This window comes from Chinchilla lanigera, unplaced genomic scaffold, assembly GCF_000276665.1.
Source record: "Chinchilla lanigera isolate Chin_1 unplaced genomic scaffold, ChiLan1.0 scaffold00013, whole genome shotgun sequence".
NCBI lineage: Eukaryota > Metazoa > Chordata > Mammalia > Rodentia > Chinchillidae > Chinchilla > Chinchilla lanigera.
Window position 1 is genome coordinate 781426 of NW_004955414.1, and position 14665 is coordinate 796090.

General features: G+C 37.1%; 2 protein-coding genes across 5 annotated transcripts in view; one reads left to right on the forward strand and one right to left on the reverse strand.

Annotated features, from left to right (window-relative positions):
* The window catches only part of LOC102023894 (chromosome unknown open reading frame, human C11orf54), a 29008-nt gene that overhangs the window by 1417 nt on the left and 12926 nt on the right, over positions 1–14665 (reverse strand). For 2 of the 4 annotated variants that reach the window (XM_005379702.2, XM_013511833.1), the window contains exons 2-8: positions 7810–7963; positions 5687–5785; positions 4453–4526; positions 4190–4291; positions 3365–3541; positions 2321–2470; positions 37–153 (exon numbers count right to left, since the gene is read on the reverse strand). In XM_005379702.2, coding sequence (XP_005379759.1) covers positions 37–153; positions 2321–2470; positions 3365–3541; positions 4190–4291; positions 4453–4526; positions 5687–5785; positions 7810–7867 — 777 coding nt within the window. In that variant the 5' untranslated portion in view covers positions 7868–7963. Of the gene's footprint in view, positions 1–36; positions 154–2320; positions 2471–3364; positions 3542–4189; positions 4292–4452; positions 4527–5686; positions 5786–7809; positions 7964–8910; positions 9176–14665 lie in introns of those variants that run through there. The other 2 variants (XM_005379703.2, XM_005379704.2) reach the window with 2 other exon arrangements.
* LOC106148021 (atherin-like) lies at positions 12089–14665 on the forward strand (the record flags this gene model as incomplete). The annotated part of the gene is given in 1 exon segment (XM_013511834.1): positions 12089–14665. A coding segment is annotated over 1 exon segment (321 nt), but the record flags the coding sequence as incomplete, so codon positions are not given.

Consider the following 14665-nt stretch of genomic DNA (forward strand, 5'->3'; position numbering starts at 1 on the left):
AATATAATAAATAATAATATAAAAAATAAGACTTACTGGGTCTCTGGAGACAAAAACTGGTAGACAAACCAGAGGAGCCCTCATCTCATAAAAATTCAACCATTTATTTACCTCTTCATCAGAGTTCAACGGACAAGAAGAAAATTCTGTGGGCTATAATGAAAAACAGTTAAACAGGTAAACATACAGAATATTACTGGGAACTTAAACATTTAAAAATACATTTCATTAAGTTAAAAATTTGAAACTTTCTTACACATTCTACTGACTTCGGCATAATTTAAATAATATAACCTAGTTTTCAAAAAGATAACCAATCAATGTGTATAATTAAAGCTCTGGAAAGAATAAATGAAGGAATGAGTCAAATACTATGTTTATCTTTTTTCTTTTTTTTTTTTTTACCTGTGTTGGGGGATTGAACCTAAGGCCTTGCATATGGTAGGCAAATGCTCTACTGCTGAACTGTGTCCCCAGCTCATTATTTTTCATAGACCCAGTTTTTGTATGTCCACATTCTAACCTTTAAAAAAATATTTCTCATGATACATGGGATTGAACCCAGAATCTCATACATGCTAGACAAACAAGCAGTCTACCACTTAACTGTACCTCCTCCCTTTCATTCCAGTATTAAACCTCCTACTGCTACCAGTAATGAGGGGATGGCATGAGGAAAATAAGGCACTATAATTGAGTACAAGCTTGAAAAAAGGAACAAAATACTGTAGGATTAAACCTAACCAGGCTAGTAAAAGACTTACACACTGAAAATTATAAAACCATGCTGCAAGGAAAGTGAAAGACTGCAGTAAGTGGAACGACATCCCACATCATCTTGAGGGATTGGATGACAACATTAAGATATCAATATTACCCAAAGCTATCTAATGATTTATTGTGGACCTAGGGGCGCAGCTCAGTGTTACAGCACCTGCTAATTGCCTATTATATGCAGGGTTCAATCCCAAGCACTGAAACAAAAACAAAGAAACAGTTCAGTTCAATCCCTATTAAAATCTTTCTTTTTTTTTTTTTTGAGACAAGGTCTCACTATGTAGCATAGGCTTGCCTTGAACTCGATTATGTAGCCCAGGCTGGCCTCCAAGCCACAAGGATCCTCTCGCTTCAGCCTCTCAGGTTCTGGGATTACAGGCATGCATCCCCATGCCTGACCCCTATTAAAATCTTGATGACTTTTTAACAGAAAAATTGATCCTAACATTTGTACAGAATATATGGACACTGAAATTTTCAAAACAATCTTGAAAAAGAAGTTAGAGATCTCATACTTCTTGACTTCAAAACTTAGTACAAGCTTACAGTAATAAACAGTACCACTCATCACTGGTGGGATGACAGACATGACCAATGGGATAGGATAGAGAAGGCAGAAAGAAGTTCTTGCTTGTAGAGTAAAATGATTTTCAAAGACTGTCAACACCATTCAGCAAGAAAAAACAACAGCCTTTTCAACAAAAGATGCTAGGTGCCAGGTGTGGTGGTATATACCTATAATCCTAGCACTTGGGAAGCTGAGGCAGGATTACTGTGAACTACATAGCAAGACTCTCCCCCCTTAAAAAATTAAGAGTCATTTTCATACTTCATTTATTCAACTACTAAAAATTATAAAATAAAAAAATCTTGAATGCTTTAATCCTGGTTTCATATGGTATTCCATACTTAATGTGTTATTAACATATTTAGCACATATTTATTTTTATTTTTGGAGATGGTCTGTGTTGCTTAGGTTGGTGTCAAAGTCCTAGGTATAAATGATCCTTGTGCCTCAGCCCTTAGAACAGTTGGGATTACAAGTGCTTGCCACTGCATCCAGAAGCATAAGATTATAATTTTCATAATGCAATTTCTGTCTTTTTTTGTTTTTTGAGACAGGGTTGCGCTCTGTAGTCCTGAGTGCTGGAGTTACAAGCATGTGCCACCACGCCTGCCACCATAATGCAGTTTCTTTTTCCCAAATCATAATCATCTTAGTTGCAAAGTCTGTTAAGTACTGAGTTTGGGATTTTGCACATTGAAAAGAAAGTTCCCGGAGCTACACAGTGAGTTCCACACGAGCTTGGATTAATAGTGAGATCCTGTCTCAAAAAAACAAAAAACAAGCAAACAAAAAATAAAAGAGAATACTACCTAGACATTATCTTACACTATGATTTACACTATGTCATTTAAAACTCCTAGCAAAAAATTTGTTCAGGATTTCTTTAAAGGGAAAATTCTCAACATACTTAAAAATCTTAAGAATGTAACCACATGCACCCAACACTCATGTGCAAGAATACACTCTAGCCCTTACCATAATATGAGCCTTTACTTTTCCCTTCTGAACTATGAAAGTTCCTCCCATCCCTACAGGCTTGTTTCCATAATGGTTTCCCAGAGTCTGTCTCATACAAGTCACAAAGTTAAGTTGTCCAGTTCTTCTTTTGGCTTTTACCTCAATTACCTACACAGAACATAAACACTAGTTAGTAAGCTGTAAAATTTTATGCAAATACTGCCCAACTGTAACATTATATAACAAAATGCCACAAAGTATTCTCTTGTTTGCTCAGCATACCCAGATCTGAATTGACATGTATATCTACACAAACTTATCAATTACATATAACTTCAATAATCTTATTTATGCTTTCCTGAACTGAGTCTTATATTGAACTCTAGAGACTCTAAACTATATATGTGAAAGTAGAAAAAGTTGAGAATTCCCTGGCTTAAAGGAATTAACCTCTGTTAAATGGAGACGAGGGAGAAATGATTCCATTTTCTCACTTCCTGTAAAACTATGGACCAAGTTTCTTCTACTTTATTAAGTATTTTTATTTCTTAAGTTAGCTGAAGTTGCTATCTCTACTTACAAACTCTGGGACTCCTCACAAGTGCTAACACTAAAATCATCTTTTTGAACCCTAAAAGGAAGAAAACAAAGTAAGGTGTTAATTCTCCATGTATTTTTGCTTGCTATATAAGTTTTTGCTACCATCATTTCTATCCAGCTTAATCTGTGATCAGCCAGAAATGAGAAAATCACCTATTTACTGCTCACAGGCAGGCATTATTTATTTTAGCCTCATGGTTCTTTTAAGTGACTCACTAAATTAGTATTTTGTTACTTTTCAGTTACTCAGAAAAACCTATTGCTTCCTAAGTGCTGCTCTTCAGTTTTAAATAACACTTTCATGCTGTCTGCACTATCCTGCATCTTGTATAACTGGGTTATGTAAAGAGCTTTGATTTTAGTAGCTCTGAGTTCCTTAAGACCCCATTTAGCATAAAAAAAATCAAATTTTTAGCTATCTGGGAACATTTAAAGAACACTCTTTATTTTAGACAAAATCACCTTCCCAGATTGACCCTCACTGGCAAAAAGATTAGCCAACAATGCACATCCAAAATCATGGTATTTCTTGTTGTATTTCTCTAGTAGGTACCCTCCGTCTGCAGGGTTAATATAGGCAAAGTAACTTCCATTCACAGGGGGGTTGTGTTCACTTTCTGTTTGAATAATTGGCATAAACTGAAAAGAAAAGAAGCTAATTAGTTAATCAGTACACACAATATTTTGAATAGTATAAAAAAAGTTTCATCTCAGAGTTTAAAACATTTTAATGTCTTTCATATATTATATATTCATATATACTAATAACATTACAATATTGACTATAATAAAATATACATATTTTCATGTTAATATACTATTTAATATATATATCATATATAGTATAGGATTTGTATGATATATAGTAGTAGTAGGTATTAACTGCTATAAATAACCACAGTATTACTATGATAAGTTCCTACTATTTGTCTTGATTTCAGATTAGATCATTAAATACTCTATTCATCTTTTAATCCAAGCATTTTTCATACCAAAAGCAAAGATTTACAGAGAAGTAAGGAACATATGACATATATGAACAAAACTCCTTGTATTAGCCTTCAGCCAAATACCCAAGGCTCTGGATTCATCTAAAGCCAAACCTATTGCCCTGAGAAGCATGTGCTACAGTTCAGGTATGTGTCAAATAGTGTCAAATGTTTAGGGAGCTATGACATCAACCATTTATAGTTCACCCTAAAGTATGCTTTTTGAAAGGGTAGTAGAAGGAAAAAGGCAAATCAAATGTCCAGTCAATAAAATAGATAATTATATGTATATACCAACCTCAGAATTGAATCCAAGAGTCTGAAATGGGCCTGCCCCTGCTCCAAGAATAAAAGCTCCAGGTAGCTTGATTTCTTTTGCAATCTTATTCAGATCATAAACCTATACAGGCAAAAATTATTTAAATCATATCTTAAACAAATTTCTTGGTTTTCTTTTCAGCTGAGTCCATTAGCACTTTCTTGCCCAGAATATTGACTAATGCACCTTCTAATAAACAGGAAAAATCTTCATGTGAATGTGAAGGATAAAAGTACACTTACTTTTTTTTTGTTTACAAGAGGCATTAAGTAAGGCACACCTCCTACTTCTGCAATTCTAGTTTTTCCACAGATGCCTAAAAAGACAGAAGTCATCTTAAAAATAGGCAAGCAAAAAACTGAAATATAAAATGCCAGAAGATAATCAATTTAATTTATTAAGAGTATATAACTTTCATTCTTAAAGTTTTTTTTTTTTTTCATTCTTAAAGTTTTTAAATAGTAAAAGTTGGAAGATGTAAGTAGCTAGTATTTCTATCTTCTTTTGACTGCCTATCTATGTCTCCAATGTCATGATAACCAAGCATGGTTTGAGGTAGTGGGTAGCGTAAAGGCAAATGAAAGTTGTTAACAGTGCACAAGCTAGAATTGAGGCCAAGGGCTGGGGATTTAGTTCAGCGGCACAGCACCTGCCTGGCAAGCGTGCGGTCGTGAGTTTGATTCCTGGTACTGGAAAAACAAAACAAAATAAAAAAAATAGAATTGAGGCCAAAAGTTGGCCTGGAGAAGGTATCTGGAGTTAGTTGCAATGCCTTAATTTTTCAAAATCTATTTTTTGGGGGAGTGCTGGCTTTTTTCTTTTAAAATTGTTTCATAATTTAAATTATTGTGCTCTGGTAGAATATGTGTTCTTTAGGTCCATACTGGAAAATATTGTAAGCTGCTTATTTCAAGACTATTTCTATAAATGACAAGTAATTAGATTGTGTGTGGGGGGGGGCGGTTTAGAGATTAAATCCAGGGCCTTGAACCTACTAAGAACATTCTCTTTCACTCGAAGCATTCTATTTGCCTAATTATCTTGGTACAGCCAGATGTAGTTTGGGAGAAGGCACTTCTTTTAAAATGAAGAGTAGAAAAATTGCTTTTATTTGAGAAAAAGCAGTCTTGGGGCTGGGGCTACAGCTCAGTGGTAGAGCTTGAATAAAGTAAAATTCTCCTAGCAGTTATTTCAGCAATTACAAACAAAACTCATTTTAAAAAATCATGTGATATCAGAGTCTAGTGTACTGAATATTATATAAGCAGTGAAGTTTACAAAAGTACATACAACACAATCTTTTCCCACAAAGGTATAAAATGAAATTTGACCAACATCAGAAAACAGCATGAGCATGGAAATTGAGCAATATTTGGCTGAAAAGTTGGGATATTATTTATTTGTAGATAAAAATATTTCTGGTTTCAGAAAAATATTTTCACTGAAAACCAAAAGAATATTTTAAGGACTACTTACCTTTTACAGGAAAGACAAATGGTTCCTTAGTCAAATCAGGACAGTCAACGACAGAGACCTGGACTTCAGCAAAGTTATCTTTTAACCCCTTCTGCATAACTAACAAAGGCATGAAAATGGTTATTTAATTGTAGGTAAAAATTAGGCACCATATATAAAATCTTCCTTCAGATTTTCTGTAGGTCACACTCTCAACCTAAATTTATATACTAAAAAAGAAGGGAGAATGCTGAGTTGTTTTGTTGTTTCTTTCGGTGGTCCTGGAGATAGAACTGGGGCGTTGAGCAAGCTAAGCACATGCTCTACCAGAGTTACTCTCAGCTGAGAATGGTCTCATGAATACAATGAATATAATTAGATAAAATCAGAAGATACAAGTAGACAAAGACACAAATATCTACAGTGATTATAAATAATAGGATAAATAGACTGCATGCAGATAAGGACTATCTTCCTTTGGGAGAGCAGATTCCAAAAACATATTGAAATGTAAATCTTTTAAAAGGAAGCAATTACTTGCAACAACTTCAAGAAAGATTACAGACAAAATGTTGAGAAAAAAAAGCCAAACACAAAAGAGTAAAGATTCTATCGCTTCATTTTCTGTATTTCACATACAGGTTAACTTACGGTGATAAAAGTAAGAATTAACCTAAGTAACTTCTTCTAGTGCCCTTGAATGGAAAGGTCCATGAACGAGGCTTCTGGGATGTTGAAAATATTTTATATTTTGATCTGGAAAGTAGTTGTATGGATGTAAGCACATCTTAACATTCAGCAAGCTATACACTTAAGAGTAGTGTACATCCCAGTAATTCTACCACTCAGGAGGCTAAGGCAGAAGGGTCTACAGTTCCAGCCCAGCCTGGATTACATAGTGAGATCCTGTCTCAACCACCCCCTCCCAATTTATAAGAAAGCAGTTCTTTTTTTTTTTCTAAGAAAAGAGTTCTTATAAAATTTTGTTTGTTTATTCATTTATTCATCCATCCATCCATCCATCCATCCATTCATTCATTCATTTATTTATTTAGAGACAGGGTCTCGCTGTGTAGTTCAGGCTGGCCTTGAACTCACTATGGACCCCAGGCTGGCCTAGAACTTGCAGTGATGCTCCTGCTTCAGCCTCCCCAGTGCTGGCGTGTGCCACCACACCCAGAAGTTCAGTCTTTTATAGTGAGACTCAGAAAATGTGAAGTCATCAGATATTTCATACCAAATCTTTTATCTGTTAAGGACAAAAATTAAATCAATTGGAAAATTCCCCCATGTTGAATGCCTTATGAATATATAATTAAGATTCAATATGTGAAAATATAGCAAAACCTACTTTTCACCAATTAAAAAGGGACCAAATTCTTGAAAAGATTTTCTGAATTATAAGTCAAGAAGCTTAAGCCTACATCTGTATTTGTTCTGAGTATTCTGTACATATAGAAGGAAAATAAAAACATAAAAATACAAGAGAATATTAGTCTAGAAAGGCACTCAAAGAAAAAGTTCCTATCTGTCCTGTCAAATCTGGGAAGACAAAAGACTTATAGAAAAGAAATACAGACCAAAGAATGTTAGCCCCACAGATTATTTACTAGCTACCATCAATTAAAAAATAAAACAGGAAGGCTATAAAAGGAAAACCACAAGAAAGCCAAAAATGAGTATTTTTTTTCCCTTTAATCTTACCAGGACGACAAATTAATTACCCAGGACAACACATTGAGAAATAAGGGAAGAACTTATATAGCAGTTAACCACTACTATAGAATATAAAGGCTGTTAAATAAAGCCACATTCTGAGAGACTTCAGTTTTCCTCCCCTGCTTTACATAACTGGTAAAAAGCTAAAGCAAAAATGGGAAAGTGTGATCATCACACAGTTGTTTTCATTGTGTAAAGTTGGTATCATCAATAATCCACAATTGGTGAGTTTAGTTTATTTGGAGAGACAAAATTTTAGTCTTTCTCAACAAAAACAGCAGATACTGAAATGGAAAATTCTGTATCAAAAGTACCATTTCAATAAGTAAAATATAGATATGTAGAAGATAAATAGTAACTACATATATATTTTAATTTCCTCTCGAGAACAGCTCTTAAAAATCCAAAGTTAATATTGTTTTTACCTTCAGCAAGCTCTGGTAGACTTGGCACATGAAAAGAAAACTCAGCACAAGCCATCATTTTCTGTCTTCTTTAGGTAGGAGGTTATCCAAAGAAAGCTATTGTTGATAATTATCACAAGAGTCCACAGTGCACCAGGCGTGAACGGCTGCTGCTCTGGAAGTGAACATTAAGAGTTCAGTTATATAAAGAGGGCAAAGAGCATTTAGATTTTTCTCTCCTCACAGAAGATCAACCCCAGCATTAGCATTTAGCAGTCCAAGCATGTAACTGGCCAAAGACCTCTTTTAACATTGTTCTTTTCTTATGTTTTCATCATGCTAGGGATCCAATCCAGGGTCTCCTGCATTTTTAGCAAACATTCTACCCCTGAGCTATACCTCCAGTCCACTGTTAAATGATTGACATTTAAAATAAACTGACATGAGGAAACACCAAGCCAAGAGGTTGCATATAATTCATTGCTTTGATCACCTATCTGGATTGAACCTGTAATTTTCTAACGGTTGGTCCTGAAATAAAAGACATTTACTAAGGATTATGAGTAAGTGTCTAAATGGTTGCTGAAAACAGTATGATATCTCAACACATATCCAAGCACTTTTAGAATAGATAACTTACGTTCCTTACTCTATAGCTGACGTATAAGCTGTAAAGTTAAGCTTAGATTATCACTGTTACAAAAAGAAATTTAAATTACTAATAAAAATGGAAACCTATGGAAATGATTACCTTCTAGAATTCACATGTTAACATTTGGTAAACCTGGGTGAACATATACAGTAATTTTTTGTATATGTCAATCTGAAATTATTTTAAAAGAAATAGTTAAAATGTCTTTGTCCTAAGCAATTACAAATTATTCAACTCAAAAATATGTTTAAGATACTTTAAGTATGATTAGTATATTATTTGGGGTCTGTTATCTAGTAGTTTATATTTAACAGGAGACTAGATTATGTACATTAAATAACTAATTCAAAGGTTACTTTCTTGGTAGGCAGCTTTAAAGTGAAATTATTCTGATAATTGTACCAGTTATAACGACATTTAAAAAATATATACTAAGTATAATTTATAGTAAACAGACAGTAGTGTCTTACCTTAAGTCTTCAAGGGATAAAGTGTGCAAGTTGAGTGAAATAAAATAAAATGAAGGCAGATGTAAAAAGAAGAAAGAGGTGGGTGGGGAATCCCATTCCAGGCCAATCACAACAAAAAATACAGGTGAAACTCTTAAGGGCATTACTGTTTTTAGGAGGTTTGCCAGAGTGTCATCAAAATTGTTAATAGAACACTTCATTAATCTGAATAGTCTCTGGTTTGAACATGCTTACCTAGCAAGTGAAAGGTGGTCCCTTAGAATCACTTGAAATAGTTTTTTGTTTTGTTTTGTTTTGTTTTGTTTTTGAGACAAGGTCTCACTTTATAGGGCAGGCAGGCCTTGAACTTGCAGTGATTCTCCTCCCTCAACCTCCTGAGAGCTGAGATTACAAGTATGTGCTACCACACCAGGCTGGGTCTTCCAAAAACTTTTTAAAACAATTTTTTAGCTTTGTAGTTTTTATTTTTTGTTTGTTTGTTTTTGAGATAGGATCTCACTATGTAGTTCAGGCTAATCTGGAACTCACTCTCACTACGTAGCCTGAGCTGGTCTCAAACTCAGTGATGGTCCTGTGTCAGCCTCCCAAGTGCTGGTTTTAAAGGCACGTACCACCACACCTGGCTTGAAGTTTTCTTACAAATTGAATTTCTTTTCTTTTTTGGGCAGGGGATGAACCCAGGGCCTTTGCATTGAACTCCATCTCCTGCCCTTTTAAATTTTTAAAATTTAATTAATTAATTAATTAATTTTTGTCTTTTTGAGAGAGTGTTTTGCAATGCAGTTTAGCCTGGCCTTGAACTCATTTTGTCGCCCAAGCTGGCCTCAAACTGCCACAATCCTCCTTCCTCAGCCTCCCAAGTGCTGGGGTTACAAGCATGTGCCACCATACCCAGCTTAAGTTTTTTTACTTTGAGGCTGAGTCTTATTAAATTGCTAAGTGGCATGTGCTGAGGTGGAATTTATGCTCCTCCTGCCTCAATCAGCCACTCACAGTGCTGGGATTACAAACCTGGGCCACCACACAGGGCTGTATTTTTTTTCTAATTTATGTTTTTGGTACTGGGAATCAAACTCAGGACCTTGTGCTTGCCAGGCAGGCTCTTGTGCCACTGAGCTATAGCCCCGGCCCTTGGGCTTTATTTTTTTATTTTGACACAGTATCTTGCTAAATTACCCAAGTTGGGCTAGAATTTGCAATCTCTCTGCTTCAGCCCCTTAGGCGAGTACCAAGGTTACAGGTGTGTACCATCATGTCTAGCTGTGTTTCTAGTTTCAATACTCCCAAACAACACAGCCTCCATAAACATGCTATTGCATAAATTTGGGACTTAACATTTACTTTTTCTTTTTTTTGGTACCAGGAATCGAACTCAGGACCTTGCACTTGCCAGGCAGGCAGTATATACATTTTTTTCTTGAGATGGAACCTCCCTTTGTTGCCCAGGCTTGAGATGGAACTCCTAGGCTAAAACAGTTTTCCTCCGTCAGTGTCTAGAGTAGCTGGGACGGGAAACATTCAATACTACTTTATCAAATACTAGCATTCACTTTTTTTTTTAACGTTTTAGCATTTACTCTAAGTTAGTTATTAAATGTACTTAATCTGGTCTCCTAAATTAAATATAAATAACTAGATAATGGGCCCCAAATAATATATTAATCATACTTAAAGTATTTTAAACATACATATATATATATATATATATATATATATATATATATATATTTTTGGTACTGGGAACAGAACTGAGGACCTTGTGCTTACCAGGCAGGTACTTTTGCCACTGAGCGATATCTCCGGCCCCTTAAACATATCTGTAATTGCTAAGGACAAAGATATTTTAACCATTTCTTTTAAAATAACTTCAGATTGACAGATATTATATACAAAAAATTACTGTATATACTTCACCCAGATTTCCCAAATGTTAACATTTTATTGTACTCTTTGTCAGGCAAACAGAAGGTACTTTATTATTTATGATCATGTCAAGATCTGCACAATGAGTAGTATATTTACTTAGTGAGGATATAATAAAAGAACTTTAAATATTTCTGCTTACAATAGGATTGAGGCTCAAGTTAAATTCAAATCTAATCCTAATTTTACAAACTTTATGCTCTCTAAACAAAGTTGTTTTATTTCTCTAACAAATTAGAAACACGTCCAATGCAAGAAGCCCTGAGTTTGATCCCCAGTTAGACACACACACACACACACACACACACACACACAAAACATACAAAGGAAATCCAGCCCCAGCGGGCTGCAGCCTGAATAACTTGTTTAGAAATGTAGAGCATGTCACAAGCCACCAGCACAGAAAGCAGTGTGGCAGGAGTATGTTTAAGTGTCTGGAACATGTGAAGTTGAAGTAATAAGACAAAGATTTTCATGTAAAGTCAGAGCGACTTCAGGTTAGGCTTGGGCCAGAGGAAGGCAAACAATATTTACTCTCCTGATTTAACTGGTGGAGACATTGGCCCAGAAACAGGGTATGATGTAGAAAAGGAGCTAGAAATAGGAGGTAGTTGGATAAGAGAGCTGTAGATGTCCCATCCAGGAGTGTGTATAGCAGTCATGCTTTGACCAACCAGGAATCGTATACTTATACAAAGAAAGAACTAGAAATACAAGTTTAGAAGGAAAAAAGAAGATCATTTTATTTGAAAAAAGGAAGAGAAATGGGAGAGAGACAGCTACCTTGCTGGAGGCAAGGCAGTGGGTCCAAAGCCCCCCTGCCCCATTTTAAGTCCCTTGTATTATGTGGCTGAAACACTCCCCTCTGAAATTTGTTACAACTTGATCAGCTATTTTAGGCTCTGAAACCCTTGATTTGGCCAAGGCCCTTTCCACTGCCTACCTGCAAATTCATGGGTTAGCACATTTGGCCTTCTTGTCCTGTCTTCTATGGCTACAATTTATGGTGGGCCTTACACACAAGTAAGTTAATTAGTAAAGGGATACATGTACATTTTAGTGCAATAATGTGAGACACTGTGTGTGTGTGTGTGTGTGTGTGTGTGTAGGAGTATACACAGATGCCACCAAAAATGTACACATACAGGAAAAGAAAAACTTGTATAAATATCTTAACACTAAATTTATTGAGACATCATGAGATTAACACATGTTACCTTTGGCCTCTACAGAGGTGCTCAAAGTAGTGGCCATTAGCTTCCAGACATTTATTAGTACTGTGAACTGCTGAAGTGTGTATACATTTTTTTGTCAGACTGTGCATTTTATATACTGAGGGTTTTTTTGTTATGTAGCTCCTTCCCCACTTCATCTCGCCTGTCCTTAACTGGGGGTAGAGTGGGGTAAACTGGGGCCCTGGCACCAAGTGGGCCAGAGTCTGTTTATCAGGGTTCTTTCTGATTTTTTCTCTTAATTGTTCTTTCTAGCAAGTGTTTAACTCTTCCTAGTCAGGATTTTCCAAAAACCTCACCGAGGCCTTTTTCTATCCCTTTTCCTGCCTGTCCTTCTTTCCCTACATAGATAGCATCCAAAGGGGTCAACCAACTAAGACAACTAAGCTTGTCAGAATTTATTGGGTGTACCCTATGTACCAGACACTGTAAGTCACTTTATAGACACTCTCTTGAAACTTCTCCCAATGATGACAAGTCTTTTCTTACAAAAGAGGATATGGCCAGAGAGAATATATTTACCCATGATCATGATCACAACCTGTTAGAGAACAATTCAAAACCAGATGCAACTCACTGTAAAGCCAGAACTCATCATAACATACCAGGCTGGCTTACCAGTAAAGGAATTTCAGCTAACAAAAAGTAAGAATTTGTTTTAAAATAATCGGATAGCACTTAGAGCATTACTGTGATATGTGCCATGCTCTTTTCTCCAGTGGGCATGTTTTCCAGTCTTACCTGTTTTCCAGTCGCCTAGCATACAGTGGTAAAGTACCAGTTTAGCCTCAATGATTTACAGAACATTTACAATGTGTCAGACTATAAGGTTGTAGGATAGGGCAGGTAGGGGGCAACTAGTGCAGTCAGTCACAAAAGGCCACCATATTCACATATCAATTTTTTTTTCTGGTGCTGGGATTGAACCCAGGGTCTCACACATTAGACATGTACTCGCTAAGCTATACCTCCAACTCTAAGAACTCAACTTGTATTTTAAGGACAGTGAAACACGAATAAGAGACAGGTACAGTATGTGTATACCATGCCTTGCCGCCTGTTTGCATCAAATGTTTGTGTACCGTGTAGCATGGAATTCTGTTGGACACACCATGTGTGGGAGTCTATAGAGATTCAAAATTGCCAGACTCGACAGAATGATGCCAGAAAGTATATATACCAAGAAGTAAAATAAAAACAGTTCAGTTTTATAAAATATTTCTAATACGTATTCTAACAAAAACGAAGTACATATGATTGCATGAGCTATAAAATAACAACTCTGAAATTTTAGTGATCCTGCATTCAAATTAAATGTTCACGTTTGTATTAAAAACCAGCAATACGGAATATAAAGAAAAATGGTAAAATTTACACTAATAAGTTTTTCTGTACTTGGAATGACATTTAATACTAATGTAACAGTACCAGGACAGAGTCCAGTAATGCCTGTCATCCCATCACGCGGGAAGCTGAAGAATTGCATGTCAGTATCTAGCCTGAGCTACACAGTAAGACCTTATGGCAAAAAAAAAAAATCTGGACAACAGCAATACCACAAAAAACAGCTTACATTTTAGCACCTGTAATGGTACTTTTTCCCCCTCTTTTTTTTTTTTTTTTTTAATTTTTAAAATTTTTTTCCGGTACCAGGAATCGAACTCACGACCTTGCACTTACCAGGCAGGCGCCCTGCTGCTGAGCTAACTCCCCAGCCCTTTACCCCTCTTTTTCAACAAAGAGCACTGCGTTTCCATTTTGCACCAAGACTTAAAAATTGCATAATGGGGCCGGCTCCTGACGTGGCTAGGAAGAGAGACGTGTAGATACCCTTCCCGGAGCTTAAGGTAGGTGCATAGACTGTGGGATGCAGTGGACACTGCCTACAGGACTGCATTTTGTAGTAACTGGAACTGTTTATTCTTTGAAGAGACTATGTTACTTTCGAGGTTTGTCCAATCCTAAAAAGGACAGTAACTATAAACTACAATAGCTAGCTTTACTGGTTTATGATATGTTCTAAGAGATCTGAAAATGGAAACAAAAGTCAAACCAGTTTATTCTTTTGTATTGTAACTATTCGTGGGGGAAAGCCAATGGCATTGAAGGAGTTTAAGCTGTCAGGAGCCAGGAACTCGGGGAGAACCCTGTGCGCGTCTCGGTGGCAGGCACCGCAGCTCCGCGGGGTGGACTGCAGCTGGGTGCGGGCAGCTCCGGCCGAGCTGGGCTGGGGCGTGCGTGCGCGCTGAAGGCGGACTAGTGCGGGAGACGACGCCTACATGCTCCCGCGTCCCCGGAGCAGCCCGTCCTCAGCGGTTCCCGACCCGAGCAGCCCCGGGAGCACGCGGACTGCTTCGGAATACGCGGGCGGCCGCGGAGCAGAACACAGCGCGTGCGGCCCCCGCGCGCTTCGGCAGCCAGGGTCCCTTCCGGCCACAACTCCAGCGTCCCGCGCGAGGGTGGAGCTCCGCTCCCCGTCCGGAGCCCGGCGCGCTCCCAGCCCGGCCCTCCCCGAGGCTACAAAGCCGGCCAGAGCTCGCCGCAGGCCCCAGGATCCTTTCGCGCGCTGCCTCCGCGCGCCGCAGCCTCGAACCCGGGAC